This window comes from Poecilia reticulata, chromosome 16, assembly GCF_904066995.2.
Source record: "Poecilia reticulata chromosome 16, P_reticulata-male-v2, whole genome shotgun sequence".
Lineage (NCBI taxonomy): Eukaryota > Metazoa > Chordata > Actinopteri > Cyprinodontiformes > Poeciliidae > Poecilia > Poecilia reticulata.
This window is the reverse complement of record NC_088845.1, coordinates 14,167,292-14,184,726: the sequence shown is the minus strand read 5'-3', so window position 1 is coordinate 14,184,726 and position 17,435 is coordinate 14,167,292. Positions and strand designations below refer to the sequence as shown.

General features: G+C 41.2%; 1 protein-coding gene across 1 annotated transcript; it reads left to right on the top strand.

Moving 5' to 3' along the window:
* Positions 1-239: 239 nt before the first annotated feature.
* sbk3 (SH3 domain binding kinase family, member 3) lies at positions 240-6,473 on the top strand. Its single transcript, XM_008431506.3, has 4 exons — positions 240-765; positions 2,993-3,140; positions 3,474-3,676; positions 5,460-6,473. The coding sequence occupies exons 1-4, from the start codon at positions 760-762 to the stop codon at positions 6,246-6,248; spliced, it is 1,146 nt and encodes a 381-aa protein (XP_008429728.1). The 5' UTR covers positions 240-759; the 3' UTR covers positions 6,249-6,473.
* The last annotated feature ends 10,962 nt before the right edge of the window (positions 6,474-17,435 follow it).

The following is a 17,435-nucleotide window of genomic DNA, read 5'->3' as shown; positions in this document are numbered from 1 at the left end:
ATAGTGATTGCTCTAATAGGCAATAAAGAGGTTTACATGCTATAACATAATCCCAGTAATTATTCAGGGATCAGAGAACTAGCTTGATGGCCTCTTCCAGCCATTCCAGCATACCCGCTGACTATAACAGGAATCCTAGACAGCATGGGGAATTTCACTGACACACAGTTACTGACAAGGTTGTAAAGAGACGTGGAAATAAGGGAGGAGGGGCAGGGTGCAGAAGGGCACAACGTGAGTGACAGCTGGAATGAAGGAAAACGGGAGACGGTCTGCAAGATGATGGATCCAGTAAAATCAGTGCAACGCAGTGAGTGTGGGAGGGGGGGCTAGCAGAGACTGTGAAGGAGACGTTTGGAATACTTTGTAGCTGGTTGTCGTATGTTTGCCAGAATAACACAGGAGAGAAAGTGTGTGTGTGTGTCCGCGTGTGTGTGTGTGTGTGTGGGTGGAGGGGAGTTTTGACACAGGAGTGGGAAAAGAGAGAGAGGGAGAGTTTGGACTGTGTATATCCCCAGGGGAGATGCACACGGCCAATGTCTGGGTTTCCATAAACATCTAAGAGCGTATCTGCAAGGCAGCTGCGTGGATCAACAGAGCTAAGCCTAAAATACAAGCTTTAATTCCAGTTTAAATGCCAGTTTAGCAGCAGACGTACTACATATTTCCAGCATTGAATACAAAGGTTAGAAAAGTCTCGTTTTGATGATGAAAATAGTCGAGACAATCTGAACAAAGATCCTGAACAGAGAACCAGAAATGACAGTAAGTATTAAAGATCCTTCTCGTCTGTTTGTGTCAAACTGTGTAAACACTAATGCAAAAAAGATTAGACATTTTGCATATATGTGTGTTTTGCTATGCATGTTCGTTGTGCAGAGTGGTTTTGCAGCTGTGCACCAAGACAACATGCAGGCGTTGCGCTGATTGCTACTTACTACCAAAAAGTATTTTAATGTTCCAGCTAGATGCTTTAGATGTTTAATGCTTCTTCCAACTGTGTTAAAAGCACTAGCTCCATCAGGAATGGTATTAAAATCCTTTAGCACTTGTTAATTGGTGACAAATATTATACATTTAATAACTAATATAAGTCCTCCTCATAAAACTGTATGCTTATTCTGCACCAGCTCAGATACAAAAGCAAAAATGAGCTGCAAACTAAAGTTTGATCTACTTTAAATCAACCAAAAAGTTACAGAACAACTTTTTCTACTGCTATGAAAGAAATAAAGAGCAAATGATGAATGCAATATAAGCAGACAGCTCCAACCCATATTTATAGTTTGATGAAAATGATCTAAAATCGATATGTATTCAAGAACAGTTTAATTCTACGCCTGTTTAAATATATGAATTAATAAATGAACACAATCTGAAATTCTTGTTTAAAGTTAAGTCTCATGTATCTGTTTTATATTTTCCTTTCTAACCATTAGTAAGTTGTAAAAGTATTGTTTTTATAACATCTTGAAAGTCTGAAAAACGTTCGGGAGATGCATAATTCCTGGCACATTTGATCATATCAAGGCGATATTTGTCTCTCAAACTGGTTGAAGCTTTGCATCTGATCTTTTCATTTACTTCTGACGTAACAAAAAGCTGATGTACAGTTTCTTGTTAAAGTTTTACTTGAACTTTTCTATATTTTGACACATTAAAACCTCAAAGCTCAGTGTGTTTTAATAGATATTTGAAGTGATTGAGCATGGTGGTGGCAGCTGGTTGAAGTTGATGGAAAGATAGATGAGGCTCCTTACAGGAAGAAACAGGACATGTCCCCCGTAATGTCCCCCTAAGGACAGACAGCAACCCTGAACATACCACCAGAGCTACAATTGAAGCTGATTTATGTGTTAGTGAGTCAAATTTCAGACTTAAATCCAATTGAGAATCCAGAGAAAGACTTGGGGAAAAAAAAAATGTCCCAGTCGTTCTTCATAACCTCAACACACAGGTGGACCTTATTGACTAACCAAGTGACTTCTGAATGTTTATTTAGGTTATTTAGAAGCATCAGAGTAAATTGGGACAAAAAAAGAGAAATTGGAAACCATGTGCTCTTTTCCTTCTACTAATTCACACTCATTTTCATTCATGTATAATCCCAACTTTAAGATGCAGTGAAGTCTGCGGTTCCAATGTTGAAAAACTTCAATATTCAGTACTTTTGCTGTGCCCAGCAACTCGTTTCGAACGGTTCCTCAGAAATCACAAAGTAAACCTTCAGTGTCATTTTGCATCAACTGACCTTCTTCTGCAGCCACCTTCATTGCACCGATTGAGCTAAAACGGGACTTACTGATTGATACCTGGGCGATAATTATTTCCACAGCTATATAAGCAACGGTGTATTGAAGATTCGTCGCTTGGTTACACAACATGTGAAAGGTCACGAGTAAAAACATGCCAGCCACCTTTGATCACCTCATATTTTGTGTTAAGCTGGATTTCTAAGCTGTTGACACCCGGTTTATGTTGTGCGGAGGCTCTACTTCAAAGGAAACCACCGGGGATGAGACAAAGACTGATGATGGACGCAGCGGCTGAATGACAGAGCCAAATGGTCTGATTGTCCTAAAGAGACATGACAGGAATTAGTCTTGCCTATTGTAAACATCAGGGAAGATCCAACTAGATTAGCGGAAAGGAATAAAATAACACAGTATGTTCCATTAATCTTTCTGCCAGGCGCTATAGTCGGGGATCGTTTTCAGCCTGCAGCCGGAGAAATGAATAAGGATTTTGCTTTGCAATCAATAAGACACGTGAGACTTATGTTTCCCAGGTCTTGTCGTGTTTGCAGGTTCGTGCCGTGCTCCAGAATGTGCAGCCGTGGAGTCGCACTTCATTTTTCTTACACTGTCTATCATCAAATGCTGATCAAACTGTAGATCTAATTTCTCTGGATGCTACAGAATCATATCCTCGCCCTCTCACAGCTCTGACACAGAATCTGGATTTGTGTGTCTGTTTGCATGCGACCCTCCAGGCCGAGGCAGCCAAGGAACTCGACGAGCTATGTTTCCTGTCAGCACAGTCCCTGCCCAGTCTGAAGGTGTCGAAGCACTTTCAGGTGCTGAAGCTCCTGGGAGAGGGATCGTATGGAAAGGTCATGCTGTCATTGCACAGGAAGAGAGGTCAGTGCATGACCGTAAGAGTGTAAAGTACAGCCATGGGGTTGTTGTCTCTCTAATTGAGACAGTATGTGTGTTTGGTCAGCCTTTGCTGGAGTCCATTTAATCTTTAGTGCTTCTGTAACTGTAATGAATGTCTCTGAAGCATTCCTCCGGGTAGAGTTGCAGCAGCTGGAGCAAAGCTGTGAGGCAAAGTTGCTCTGAGGGGGGCGGGAGGGGGGATTATATTTGTTAACAGTGTCAGTGATGGGCAGCACTTGCGATGCATAAATGATGACAGGTTTTAAATAGTCCACTTCAATTTAAAACCTTCAACATTGCTTTAATTCCCACCAGGAACTCCGATGGCTCTGAAGTTCTTCCCGCGGAAGTCCACCTCGCTCACCTCTTTCCTGCGGGAATACAACCTCTCCCTCGCTTACTGCACCCATCCCTCTCTGACCAGGGCCCTTGGCATCTTCTTCTCCACGCCGTCCTACTATGTTTTTGCCCAGCAGGCCTGTCTGTACGGGGACCTCTACAGCGTTGTTGTGTCAGAGGTCAGTTTGAAGCCCAGAGAACATATCGTAAAAATCCATATTTTCCAAATCTGCACGGCAAGACATACAGCAGCCGTCATGGTTACGCCGCACATCAGCTGTTTTCTCTGCTGATCCACTCGCTCTGAGTTCTTTATTATGCCAGTAAAAACTTGAGACAAGTCTGATAAGATCCCCCTCAGTACACCTATTCTTGTGTTTGTGCCTCTGCCAGTAACACAGCAGAGAGCAGATAAGACAAAGGACAGCTTGCTTTAGGTGAGCAGGGATTTCCAAGAGCGTCACCGGCTGCTCTAGTGACGTAGATCTGATTCTCGCTGAGGCGCCGCTGAGGAGCTCCAAGACTTGTCAGATCACTATCGTCCACCCTTGAGGAGAAAGGTCCATGTTTTGCCAAAATACTAGGAAAAAAACCCCCATGTGAGTTCAACACTGTGGTTCTCATTTGGAAGAGTAGTGAGAATCAAACTAATGCTAATCAGAGAGGCTCTCCATGTTTTTTTTTGTTTTTTTTTTGTGGCTCTAGTCTCATGCAGCTGAAATCTTTTAACCCTGTCCTATTTGGACTGGGCAGCTATCTGTCCCGTTCGGTCTGGGGGGTGTAGATTATGTTACTCAGTTGCCAATGACAGAGCTGGAAAAAGTATAATGTGTAAAATCTGTTAGTGTAATCATCAGATCCCAAAATAACAGAGAGGGAATACAATCATTTAACTGAGGTTTAATGTCAATAAAATATCACCAACTGAAGTAGCTAATATTTTCTTTGCTTCTTACGTCTTTGTACTTTTATGTCAGACAGCTACTCTGATTAGAGTAGCTGCATTTAGTTGTGTCTATGACCTTCTACCCTTTAAGTCAAATAAGTTTAGCAAGTTTTAGATACTGACCCTATCTGTTGTTGCTAAACCAACTTTATGAACTTTAGTTTTTGAGTTTAAACCAAAGCAATTTTCTTGTTGATTTCAGTTTCCAGTAAAACCACCTTCAAATGTTTTACAGTGAACACTGTAAATGCAAACTTTTATTTATTTGAGAATAATAAGTTGACTCAAATAAGTTGCTATCAAATTTCTATTAACAGTCACTATTAGTGGAATTTGTGTTTTAAAGGTCTTTCTAACTCGCTCTACTTGAGCTGGATTCATTTAGAAAAAGTACGTTTTTGATAATTGTGGCGATTTTTTTTTTTTCTGTATTGGAAAGTACTCAATAGTACATGAATCCAAGACCAGTACAAATGCTTTAGTTGAGTTTTTCTTTTCTTTTCTGGAGCCAGAGTTATATATCTTTTGTATATTTTGTGTATTTCAAATATTTGATGTAATTAGTAATTCAGTGAAGTGGGACAAAGTGTTGTGGTGGTGCAGGAGTAAAGCACAACCCACATATATATATACCTTTTATAATATACTAATAGACTAATATACCTTAGTCCTCCACATGGCCGTCACAGGTTCGATTCCCGGCCTGATGGCTCATGGCTTCCCTCTCTCTCATTAACCACTTTCTTATCTGACCTCTCTCAAATAAAGGTCACGAGAGCCAATAAAACCACGATTTAAAAAAAAAAAAAAGGGAGATAAAGAGGACAAGTTACACGTACTTATTATTTTTCCTCCTCAGTTGAATTACTTGATTTAGTACTGCTTACTTAAAATAAATTTGATTTTCTTACCCATTAATCTTATGCTTATTTTTTTTTTGTCAGACAATGAGTTTGCATAATTTGAACTAATTAGATTTTGCAGAGTAGATGATCAGGATGCTCTGTGTGCTTCAGGCCGGTGTGGACGAGGACTGCGTCCAGAGGGTGATGTCCCAGCTGAGCGGCGCTGTCACACATCTTCACTCCCTGGGGTTCGTTCACCGCGACATCAAGCCCGAGAACATCTTCCTGTGCGACAGGTCCTGTCGCTGGGTCAAACTGGGCGACTTTGGCCTGACCCGAGCCATCGGCACCACGGTCCGAGCCGTTTGGTACGAGTCTCCGTTTTGCACCCCTGAGGTCGAGCCCGAAAAGGCGCTTGAGAAAGAGATGGAGAGGAGGATCGGGGAGGGGATGGAGGTGGAAGAGGTGGAGGCGCAGCTGGAGGACATCTGGGTAACAGTGCAGCCCGCTATTGACAGCTGGGCCCTTGGCGTGCTCGTCTACTGCCTGCTGACCGGCTGCTTCCCCTGGGAGGAGAGCACGCACGACGACCCCGGCTACCGCAAATACAAGGCGTGGTTTGACCGCCAGGCTGAAAAAGACGAGGACGAAGCGGGGTGTATTCAGGAGGCTGACAGTTACCAAATCATGGAGCAGAAGCAGAAAAGCAACCCTCCTCCCTCACAGTTTGAGGGCCTCAGCCCGCTAGCGATGACTCTTTTAAAGGAGCTTCTTCATCCCGACCCCAGACAGAGAGGGAGCCCGGAGGAGATCCTCAGCTACCTGGGCGGGCCTTGGCTCATGGAGACCGCGAGAGAGGAGCAGAGGAGGACGGAGGAGGCCGAGAAGGAGGCCAGGAGCATAAGAGAAAGAGGAGGCGTGGAGGAGGAGCTCCTCAGAGAAGGAAGAGGAGAGAGATGAGTTTTGTAGATGATGCTTCGATTCAAATGTACAAGGTGCTGCTTTTTACACATGTCTGTAAATATCCTTCATTCACTGCTATAAATAATGTTGGTTTGTTTTGTGTGTGTTCTTGTGAATGAATTGCCTAGGAAGGATTTGAATTTGGTCAGATGATCAGCTCTTTTGTGTTGCGTACAAACAGCTCTGGTAAAAGCGTTTTAATAAAAAATTATTCTTCAAGAATTTCTTTCACCTTTCATGGTCTCAATATTCATCATAAACCACCACAGTTGATCTACTCGGATAAACCTTTGCACAGTGGAGTTATTCAAAGAAGCAGCCGAGAGGCACAGAATAGCTCTGGAGGAGATGCAGAGATCCACCGCTCCGGTTAGGGGAGTCTGTCAATAAAAAAAAAAAGTATTTGTAGAGCACTCCACTGATCTTTAACTGATGAAAAAAAAACTACAAGAAATCCTCTTAATGCTTCACACAAACATGCAGTGAGCACCCCAGCTCATCTGGTCAGATGAGATCAAAATATTGCATTTTTATATCTACATGCGAAACATTTAGTTTTTTTCGATTGGACCTCATATCACCCGACACAACACACTATTTCACTGTGACTCATGACGGTGGCAGCATCATTCTGTGGAAACGATTCCCTTCAGGCCAGCTGGCCGGAGTTGATGAGCTGATGCATTGAGTACAAGCACATTTTGGGAATGGAAAGTTGCAAAGGGACAGTGTGGATCAAAGCATATTGATTTGCCAGAATGGCCTAGTCAAAGCTAAGATATAAAAAGTATAAGACAAGACTTTAAATTGATGATCACAGATGATCTCCATCCAATATGACTCAATTTGTGCCCTTTTGCATAAAACAAAGATTTCCATTTGTAGATACACAAACCTGGCGGTTTTACAAACAACTGACTCCATTTCTGGGATGTGCACTACTTTGTGTTGATCTAACACATCATATCCAAATAAAAAACCTTGAACTATAGTTGCAACCTGACAAAATGTGAAAATGTTCGATGTTATAAATAAGCAGGGGCATTTTGGGAGCAACTAAGAACTCTGCAGAAATAAAACATGCAAGCACCCCACGGAAAAGCCTTGATTGGGATTCGAACCCTGGACCATTTTGCTACAATTCAGCATTTCTACAGCAGTGTTAACATTTAATCTTCAGGTCAATAAATGAATCAAATATATATTTGCACATACTGTATATGGATAAAACATAAAGTCTAGTTTCTTACAAACTGCACATCGGTGGAGGCTGGTGAAATCTTGGATTTGATGGAGCAACAGGTGCAGCTCAACAGCAAAGGCACATCTAAAATTGGAGTGAACAATACAGCATGATATTATTACCATCTTGCGTTTCGTCCAAATCTGTGTGCTGCTAATGTGATTCATAGCTAGCTGTAAACAAACAGCCAAGATACTTATTTCAATCCATTTCAAAGCTTAAAGTCCCCTGTGTTAAACTTCACTTTTTGATATTTTGATTTAAAAAATGAGTGATAAATACAGACAGGCTGGCTGAAATCCTAACATTTAGAGACACAGAAATTGAATGACTTGAACTCTTGCAAACCCCACATTCGCCATGCTTGAATATTAGCTGCAAATCCACATTATTTTGGCACTAAACACAATAAACGATTAACTGCTTTAGAAGGAACTGAATTAAATTTAGCCTTACATTCCATTAAGCAACGTGAATAATATCACCATTTCAGTTTGGAGTGGTTCCCTGCTAGTAGGAACTGTTAATGTGCAGTGTGTGTGTGTGCCAATGAGGTCTGCTAACTCCTGCTAAGGGCCACTCCAGATGGATTTATAAATAGATCTCAGGCCCGTCTCTTCACACGGTGTGCACATCATCACTTCTCTGACTATCTGCACACTGCAGGCCTGCGAATGCAGAAGCGAGGCCTTCTCGGTGTCCAGAAGCTTGCAGCAACACAATCTGGTAGAATACTCAAATCGTCACCCTTCCCTTGACCTCTGTTATGCTGTAACTTCCAGATCTTATGCAGATTTTCTTTTCTTTCTGACACAGATATTTGATGTTTCTCACATTTTGCCTCTGACCTTCTTTCTGTGTGTTGTCTTCCTCTCAAACCTTCAACCTCTGCAGGTCTGTCTTTAAAGTGCAGAGTGAACATTGAAAACAGTGTGTTAGCTGATCTTTACACATTTTGTGTAAAGATGTCAGTGTATTGTACTTCAAATGATAGACACAAAGAGGTGCATATTTGAGAAGTGGAATTAAAATGATTTTAAATGAGCTCCTTCCGTGACAAATTGCGTGACAAATCCTAAGTGCAAAAAGGAGTGACAGCAGATATCCTTCCTCCCAGCATCTGTCAGGCTCTATGGCCATCACCGCTCCCAACAAACTCAATAAGTGCCTTCATCCTTGCTGGTGTTTGCACAGTTTTAGTTTCACAAATTGTAAACAGTCTGTTTCTTTAAATGCACAAATCCACCTGCAGATTTTTGTAATTTTTTTAAAATTATTCTTCTCATTCCTTGTATCAGAGTATGACATTTCTGATAACTGCTCAGTACTGTGCACTATATTATTCATAATTTTGTTTTTCATAGTTTTATGTACAGGTCCTTCTCAAAAAATTAGCATATTGTGATAAAGTTCATTATTTTCCATAATGTAATAATAAAAATTAAACTGTCATATATTTTAGATTCATTGCACACCAACTGAAATATTTCAGGACTTTTATTGTTTTAATACTGATGATTTTGGCATACAGCTCATGAAAACCCAAAATTCCTGTCTCAAAAAATTTGCATATCATGAAAAGGGTCTCTGAACGAGCAGTTAACCTAATTATCTGAATCAACAAAGTAACTCTAAACACCTGCAAAAGATTCCTGAGGCTTTTAAAAACTCCCAGCCTGGTTCATTACTCAAAACCGCAATCATGGGTCAGACTGCTGACCTGACTGCTGTCCAGAAGGCCATCATTGACACCCTCAAGCAAGAGGGTAAGACACAGAAAGACATTTCTGAACCAATAGGCTGTTCCCAGAGTGCTGTATCAAGGCACCTCTGTGGGAAGGAAAAGTGTGGCAGAAAACGCTGCACAACCAGAAGAGGTGACCGGACCCTGAGGAAGATTGTGGAGAAGGGCTGATTCCAGACCTTGGGGGAAGCAGTAGACTGAGTCTGGAGTAGAAACATCCAGAGCCACCGTGCACAGGCGTGTGCAGGAAATGGGCTACAAGTGCTGCATTCCCCAGGTCAAAGTCAAGACACTTTTGAACCAGAAACAGCGGCTGAAGCGCCTGACCTGGGCTACAGAGAAGCAGCACTGGACTGTTGCTCAGTGGTCCAAAGTACTTTTTTCAGATGAAAGCAAATTTTGCATGTCATTCTGAAATCAAGGTGCCAGAGTCTGGAGGAAGACTGGGGAGAAGGAAATGCCAAAAGGCCAGAAGTCCAGTGTCAAGTAGCCACAGTCAGTGATGGTCTGGGGAGCCATGTCAGCTGCTGGTGTTGGTCCACTGTGTTTCATCAAGGGCAGGGTCAATGCAGCAGCTATCAGGAGGTTTTGGAGCACTTCATGCTTCCATCTGCTGAAAAGCTTTATGAAGATGAAGATTTCATTTTTCAGCACAACCTGGCACCTGCTCACAGAGCCAAAACCACTGGTATTACTGACCACGGTGTTACTGTGCTCAATTGGCCTGCCAACTCTCCTGACCTGAACCCCATAGAAAATCTGTGGGATATTTTGAAGAGAAAGTTGAAAGATGCAAGACCCAACACTCTGGATGAGCTTAAGGCTATCGAAGCATCCTGGGCTCCATAACACCTCAGCAGAGCCACAGGCTGATTGCCTCCATGTCACGCCGCACTGAAGGCTGCAAAAGGATTCCTGACCAAGTATTGAGTGCATAACTGAACATAATTATTTGAAGGTTGACTTTTTTGGTATTAAAACACATTTCTTTTATTGGCCGGATGAAATATGCAAATTTTTTGAGACGGGGATTTTGGGTTTCCATGAGCTGTATGCCAAAATCATCAGTATTAAAACAATAAAAGACCTGAAATATTTCAGTTGGTGTGCAATGAATCTAAAATATATGACAGTTTAGTTTTTATCATTACATTATGGAAAATAATGAACTTTATCACAATATGCTAATTTTTTGAGAAGGACCTGTACTTTTACCTTTGTGTGAACTTTTATGAATCTACTGCTTATGTCACTTTGATCCTGTTACACCTTCCTTTCCCCACCGTAAGACAATAACAGATTCTACTCTATTCTATTAGAAATCATAAACTGACAGCTCTGGCGTGCATTTTACCACGCCTGAGGTAAATCTGAAAAACAACATTCACCTACAGCTGCAGGTCAACTGGAACATGATTCATGAAGACTTGCACATTTGGCATCTTTGTCCGTTCTGATGTGCAAAATAGCTTCAGTAAGTTTGGATATGAAGTGTCTGTGAGCATCAATTTTCAGGTTTTCCTGTAGATTCTCAACTGGATTTAGTTGAGAATCTACAGAGCTCTGCTCTACCCTATTCTATTGTAGCTCCTACTTCATGTGCAAAAGTGAAAATGTGCCTCAATCTCAATTCTTTTACAACCTCTGCCATGTTTTCTCCCAGGATTCTCCAGTATTTAACTCCATCAACTTTCTATCAGCTCTGACCAGCTGTCCTGCTCCCTGCTGAAGAGATGTTTCACCTGAGCATGATGCTGCCACCACCACCATATTTTATGCTGGGGATGGTTTCTTCAGTTAGTTTTGTGTGGCACATAGCATGTCTGATGCTATAGTGATCTGATCATAGCATCTTCTTCCACATGTTATGTCTTTAGTTTCTTTCATTTTACACAACTAATGTTTGTCCAGTCAGATTTTCCCTCCTGAGAATCTGGAAGATGGACAAAAAATACAGTTTTAAGTCTTTCCACAACTTTCTCTTTCTAACCTCTCTCTTCATGTTCTTTGGTCTTAATGATGTTAACAAACCTCTGAGTCTTTCACAGAACAGCTGGATTCATAATGAGATCAATTTTCACAGGTCGACTGACTTTGTTTACTAATTTATTTCTGAAGGTTAGAAATAAGTTTGTGTTATTAGAATAAAGGAGTTGAATACAGAAAGCATGCCACACTTTTAGTTGTTTTTGTAATAAAACCATTTTTATTCCAGTCCAAAACTGGAATAAAATATACACAACTTTGTATCTCATAAAATTCCACAAATTATTGGGGAAAAAAAAAAAATCTGTTTACATAACAAAACGTGACCCAGTTAACAGTTGGGTGTACGCTTGCGGTGCTATGCACCTCCCAAATCGACGGTCACCGTAACAGATACTCTGTTTTCTGAGAAAAACGAGAAGGAACAAGGCTCGTGTGACACCGAGTTGTGGAGTAAAAGGAGGAGCACGGCCTGACGAGTGGAAACACATGCTGTCAGCCGCAGGGGCCACAGAGAGCCAACGCAAAGATGCTGATCGAGGTGCAAATCTGCTGGAATGCCAGCAGGACAGACAGTGCCTGGGATTAGGAAAACAGGAGAAACAGGGTCAGCTACAGGGTCACTCGGACTGCTGGAGCTCTAACAAAAAGCCCATGCTGGGCAGCGGTGGCTTGGTTTACTTTTGGATGTTCTTCCAGGTCCGCAAATATGAGGGACACACAATCTTAACAGGACACCAAAGACACTCGCATTTATTTTTGTAATGTCAACAGGACTCTGATCTCATGGTGCTGGTGTGAGGAACACTTAATCGTAAAAGTTCGTGCTTTTTAGGCTCTTTGGCTTTTAATGAATTTATGTAAATAATTTAAGCATGCTTTGCTTGTTTTAGATGAACAGTAGAATGGATGCAAATAAAAATAGCCAAACAATTGTCAAAAACGAAACTTATTTTGGCAAAAAGAATCTCATATGGACCTCTCGTGAAAATGACACTCAGAGAGCAGCAAAACGGGATTTCAGTAGATGTAGGAAAAATGTCAGGAAGCTTCTTTGTCACCCACCTGCTTGTGACGCAAAACGAGAAATGCAACTGGAAAACTACTCAGTTATTAGTCAAATGCAGAGGTTAACAGCTATGGATAATTTCTGGTTTTGTTTACCAGAACTCCTGCACCTCATTAAACTAAATGTCAGGACTACAGAAGAGAGGAGGAAGTTAAGGCGTGTGTCAGGGTGAGAATGGTTCAGGTTGAGATGCATGCGGCGCTGGCGTGCATCCCGACATGCCTTTAGACTAATAAACAAGTAGGGAAATTATCTGCTGTTTACAATCTGGTATGCGTGTTTGATCCATCCTAGCTGCCCCACCTGCCTCATTTACTCGTCTCTCTCTTCGACCCGTCTCGGCTCCTTTTGTTTCTCACGTGGAAGCGCCTTGAGCGGGCCGGCACGTTGATCCGATTCACCCCACCTGCCTCTGCTCAACCTTCCTTTTGCTTAGTCTGCCCCCATCTGTCAAGCTGTCATCGGCGTCAGCCGGTCGACCTTGTTAGAGCCCCCCCACTGGCTGTCCCCAGATTCAGCGTAGCCCCAATATGTCAAGGGGATGATGAGTGTGTTCCCCTTGAGCCAAGCAGCCAGAGCAGAAGCCAGTGCTAGCGAAGTCGTCCCAAACTTCAGGGGTATGTGTGGCAATATTTATATTGGTCGAGTCCACAGAAGCCAATCGGATCAGGTTTCCGTCCCGCAGCAGCTGTACCCGGGTTTCTCAGGCAAAAGGTCAGAAACTGTGGCCTTACACTCGCTTTCATCATCGTGTGAATTGACGCCTGAAAAGCTTAAAGAACAGCTAATTTTACATGTATGGTGGTTTAAGCACTTTGTTAGAAAAAATAATAGAACAATATTAATACAGTGCCTTGCAACAATGAACTGTCTCACATTATTAGTTTTGTTTTTTGGCCTTTTGGATTTATTTTCTCTTTGAACAGTGTTATTTTTCCCCCTTTTATTTTTACCTTTTCTAGTCCCAGTTCAGCTCTTTGTACTTATTATTCACCTTCCCTCAGCTCAGTCTGCTGTTTCCTCCCTTTCACTCCCGTCCTCTATCTTCTGATTCCTCTCTGCACACACTCTCATCCAGTTGTTTTCATTTTCCTCTGACTGATCCGTCTAGTTGCTTTTTCAGGTCCACCTCTCCATCATTTATGAGTCTCTTGGTTCTCATTGTCCTCCACTGGTTCCTTACTTCATTTTCCTCGTTATGTCCATTGCTCTGGCCGTTCCAGAGCTTTTATGTCCTGTTTCACCTGCAATCATTGTGAGTTTTCTCTTGTTAAAGCTGCAGAGTGCAACTTTTATGAACAAAATGTTTTAAACATGGTTACTAAAACTGCCAATATGCCCTCATATGGAAGCATGAGACAAAAAATACATCAACCACTCAGAACCAGGAGGAGAGTCTTTGCGCTGTCAATCACACTTGTGTAGACTCTACTCACATCCTCCCCTTGCTCTCTGCTACGCTACGGCTGGTTCACGAGAAAGGAGCCTGAAATGAATGTTAAGGCTAGTTAGCATTTCCACCAATGATGACATGGTGGCCAAGCAAACTAGCTTTACACTGGAAAAACTAAATAGATGCCAATCCTGGAAGAAAGCCTGAAGAAAAACTTGAAAGAGACTGCAAACAACATGAGTCTGGGCCAGAGGTTCACCTTCCTGTACGAGAATACCACTAAAAATTCAGTCTGATATAAACAGATGGTTTACATCAAAGCGTATTTGTAAGTCACAATGATCAAAATTAAGATTTAAAAATAGACCTTTATCCAGTCTAACGGAGCTTGAGCTATTTGGGAAAGAAGAATGCACACAAAAAAAATAAAAATCTGCCTTCTGGATCTGAAAATCTGGTAGTTATTCTAACAGACTTGCACAGGTAACTGCAGCAAAAGTAGTTTCCACAAATTGTTGATGCAGACAGGCAAATAAAAAACGAACACCACACTTTTCCTTTCACTCACAGTTCCGAGCTATTCTCTGTTGATCTATGACATAAGACCCTCATAAAATATATTCAAGCCTGTGGATGTTACGTGACAAAATGCGAAATATTTCAAATGGTATGAATGTTTTCACCACGTTCTGCAGATAAAACCAACGTGTCCCCACCACTGCCGCTGCTCTACGGATGCCTTTTGCGCGTCATCACACCGAGGTTACTTGTCCACTCAAGAAGAGGACGTTCCAGGAGGCTCCAGCTAGTGACAGAGGAACTTATCACGGCTTATGATGGATCAGGAACCATCTAGAAATGCAGTATAAGCACGGTGTCATTTCCACCAGTGTTTTAAAAAAACAACATGCCAAGCCTACCAACACAAATAAGCAAGGCCGATAAAAATTATATAACTGAATTGTAATTGGAATAAGTGAACAAATATGAGCTTTGCTGTTTGAAATTCTTGGCTTGACTTGCATAAACATGAAAATACATCCTGCACAGATCAAGAGGAGGAGAACATGTTCCTGTGACAGTTGTGTCTGTGCTTCAGCTATGGTTCTCTTCACATGTCACTGGACTGATTGAAAGCCTGGTTATCACACTGTTACGTAACTAGCACAATTAAAAGTTTCAGTCCAAACTCAACTGTTTATGTTGATTTTCTTTAAATGCTTCTTACAGGAAAAGGAGATGGGCGGTTATCCAAATGTTTAGACCTCAGTCACACTTGTGTGCCTCACATTAAAACAGCATAGTTGTTAAATACTACAGAGATACATGGCTTTCAAGCAGTATTTTACAGCCATGTAACTTTTACAAAACATATGATTTTTGCATAGTTGTAAAAGCTGTCACTGTGTCACGGCAGTACAAAATGAGACAGATAATCAGTGAAAACAAATCTAACTTCTCCACCTCTTCCTGGTGCTGCAATTGCTAGGAGGAGCTCCTGGTCAAAAAGAACCAATCAGAGTGAGGAAAGGTCTTAGTGTTATCAATCAGTCTCGTAGCTCGGCTCCACTAGTGGAGAAACAACTTACCGTTACAGAAAAACTGTTTATTCGCCAACATCGATGCGTACGCTAACTAGCCTGAGCATTCACGGCAGGCTCTGTTATGGTGAACTAGCTGTAGCGCAGCAAAGGAAAGGGTGAGCAGCTTGTACACAAGGAGGATTGACAACGCTAACACCCTCCTCCTGCTTGGTTGTTCCTGATTAAGCTGTGTATTCCTGAAATCAGCACTGGGAGCATTGGGAGAAGACGGAGAAGATCGATTTTTTTCCTCTTATACCACACTGTCACCACATAGTGACAGTTTTAACACGTATAAAAACATATATTTTATAAAAGTTTTAAGAAAATAGCCTGTCCTGGTAATTTGACCTTCTGCTCCTACAAGCTGCCACAATATTCTCATATATTCTTGATTTTATTTTGTCTTTGTGGAGCATTTTGTGATTTTACTGTCTGTGATTAATGAGAAATAAATAAATTTGACTTACTTAGAGTTTATTTAACATGTTAATGACAGAGTTCTGCTGCAACATTGTGCTACTTTAATGTTGTGGCAGGCTAGCAGTGTTGTGCCTTACTGTCATGCTAAACTATGCAGGCACTTAATCTGCGCTGATGAGGATTTAATACAACTCTGCATTCCCGATGCTTGGAGAGGCTCCAAATGACTGCTGGTCCATCCATTTTTTATTATTATTTTGTTTATTAATTCAGCTAATAATTTAACCCCCTGACGTCCCTCACACACTGTGCATAAAGAATTTAATTCCCAGATGTTCAGGTGTCGATTGGAAGTATGAAAAAAACATTAAGATGGTGACATCATGGCAAAAGTATTGTATCACATTCAGAGTGCTGAAATTTTCACCCTTGGTCCTAATTCACATGTACAATATACAGCAGGCGTCCATCACAAGCAACGCAAGTGGTTCATTTATATGACAGGACTTCATTTCTAAGCAAGTAGCAAGACTGAAGATGGTGTCACAGAGGCTGTGGGATATTTCAGATAGCTAAATTCAACAACACAAAACAAAACAGGTTATCTGTTGGCGCATTTTCTTGACTGGGTCAATCAGTAGTACACAGGTATTCTGTTCAAATCTAATTTATGGAACATCCTTAATCATGAGCTAAAACTCACTCAAAGAGAAGCACAAAAAAATTAACAATTTCAACTTCAGCAGAAACCAAGGCACACATGTCAGGTTTGTGAGATTTCTCTACTTGCCAAATCAGACGTGAACTGAGTTTGAAAACTGAAATGATCATGGTGTGAGCATGCATGTGAAACCTTTTTCATTTCTTGTTTTTCCTTTCAAAGATGCAGTAAATGTGGAAGTTGCAAGACTACTGAACATGAATGGACTAGTCCTTAAAGCAAGATATATTTTATATGTGCATTGCTCCACCTACTGTCTGTGCAAAGTATCACAAAAACAGGCAACATCCACCCACAAGTATTTGGGGTTTTCAATCCCCACGTAAATCACAGGATAGGAAATATACCAATGTTTTTGTCTTTATTTTTACACAAACACATTGTGCAATCCTGACAGCTGAAAAAAAAACTTCAGCTACTTGATGAATATAAGTCGACATATTGTAGATCATGTCACACTGAACTCAGAGAAAGAAGCCATTTCTCCAAAGCAGCAACATAAAAAGACATGTGAGCAAGTTGGCCTACAAACCCGACTCAATTGCACCAGTTCTGTCTGGAGGAATGAGCCAAGTTTCCAGCAAACTACTGTGAGAAGCTTAAGGTACACCCAAAACATTTGACTCAATGTTTTGGGTCCCTTTATTCGAATATCAGAATAATAAACTTCCCTTATTCTCTGACTTACGTTTTCTAGAAGCAGAAAATAGAAAGGCTATAGGTCTTTTCATGCAATGTAAATACATTTTGAAATTATTTATTTGAGTTTTTTTTGAGAAAGTAAAACAAATGTTTATTATCTGAATGGGAAGGTTCCCTTTTAAAAAAAATAAAAGTTTAATCTACACCTTGCACCTAAAATAAACAAACTGCTCACATGTTTAACTTTAACTTTAAAAATGGTCAAAGCCAAAAGAAGGTGAAAGGATGCAAAGCTTTAAATTTGAGATTGTGGTGGAAAAATGATGAAAACATGGTTTCTGTGATGGGAAAGAGGAGGAGGAAAAAAGTGAAGAGGAGGA

Excerpts from the sequence above, each read along its gene's own strand:
- sbk3 (XM_008431506.3), top strand. Across the intron at positions 3,141-3,473 it reads GTCATTGCACAGGAAGAGAG|GAACTCCGATGGCTCTGAAG; the intron begins GTCAGTGCATGA and ends AATTCCCACCAG. Across the intron at positions 3,677-5,459 it reads ACAGCGTTGTTGTGTCAGAG|GCCGGTGTGGACGAGGACTG; the intron begins GTCAGTTTGAAG and ends TGTGTGCTTCAG.